The following is a 1282-nucleotide window of genomic DNA, read 5'->3' on the forward strand; positions in this document are numbered from 1 at the left end:
AATCAACTAAAAATATTAACTGGATCAAAAGTTATTTAAGTTGTCAGTGAGTGGTGGGCCACCCTGTATATATATATATTAAATTAACTTTTGAAAAAGTTAATTTTTCGGAACAAGTTGTCATTTTGAATTCCCCCTATGAGCAGGTAAAGGGTCAGATTTATAAAAAAATTATACCGTGTAATAGGTATAGACATTATGCATCTATAAAAAAAAATAATATTGATTTGGTCATTTTTTTTATTTAACAGTTTTATCGGTTTTTGGCATTTAAAAACGTTATAAAAACTTTTTCAGGCCTAGTTTGAATGATTAAATTTAACATATTTACTTACTAATGGAAGTGTACCTGATATTGGTAGGTTGATACCACCAACAAGAATTACATTATTAGGTCTAGGATAATGTTTTTCTACTATTTCATGTGAATTGACAAATATTATTGAAGGTTTTACATTATCGACAGCTGGCTCATAAAGCCAATATAGCAATCGAATTAGTGCCTGATTGTAAATGTTATCTATTCGCTCAGAAAACGAAGTAGGTGATCTGTAACGAGCAAAAAGTCTGGCAATGTATGATGGATGGGTAAAAGTTCCCAACACTTGATCGTCCATCCATGATCCCATAGGTGTTGGAGATATGTACACCAACGGTAAGTCTAAGACTCTAGATAAGTGTGATACACATTCCGATGAGATGAGTTCAACAAGAAACAAGTCGTATTTACTGGTTAATGGTAACTTATCTATTTCAGTACAAACTAACGCATTATTAGCTTTTGTGACCATCGGAATATATTGCCAAACATCAATCAAATTTATGATATCCGTTTTGAAATCTATGTCTCTTAAGAGTGGTATATTTAATCGCAAATCAATTTCAGTATAATTAGCATTATCATTAAAACTAGACGATGCAAAAGGCGTGAAAACGGTTACGTTGTGACCTCCATTTTTTACCAAATTAAGAAGTAATGTACGCATGAATTTCCAATGACTCAAGACTGGTAATGGTTCAACTGCCAATATATTAGCTCCTTTACAAAATGATGAAATACTCATCAAGGTAACTAGGGCATATTTATATATTAATTTTGATAGTAACATAGTGGCTAAAACTTTGGTTTCTTCAATCCTATAACATTAATATATAAACACAACTATTATCTTTATAACAGGAAAACAAAAGAAAAAAACCCAACCCAGCACAGGGGGGTCGCAGCATAGTGGTGACGTGGCATAGTTGGATCAAGTAAATGATATCTGACAGTGATTAAAAT

General features: G+C 32.0%; 2 protein-coding genes across 12 annotated transcripts in view; one reads left to right on the forward strand and one right to left on the reverse strand.

The window, feature by feature from the left end:
* The window catches only part of LOC126904131 (proton-coupled folate transporter-like), a 44365-nt gene that overhangs the window by 41879 nt on the left and 1204 nt on the right, over positions 1–1282 (forward strand). The window lies entirely within an intron of this gene.
* LOC126904139 (UDP-glycosyltransferase UGT5-like) lies at positions 266–1139 on the reverse strand. Its single transcript, XM_050682894.1, has one exon. The coding sequence runs from the start codon at positions 1107–1109 to the stop codon at positions 300–302; it is 810 nt and encodes a 269-aa protein (XP_050538851.1). The 5' UTR covers positions 1110–1139; the 3' UTR covers positions 266–299.

This window comes from Daktulosphaira vitifoliae, unplaced genomic scaffold (genome assembly GCF_025091365.1).
Source record: "Daktulosphaira vitifoliae isolate Bord-2020 unplaced genomic scaffold, ASM2509136v1 Scaffold_4, whole genome shotgun sequence".
Taxonomy (NCBI): domain Eukaryota; kingdom Metazoa; phylum Arthropoda; class Insecta; order Hemiptera; family Phylloxeridae; genus Daktulosphaira; species Daktulosphaira vitifoliae.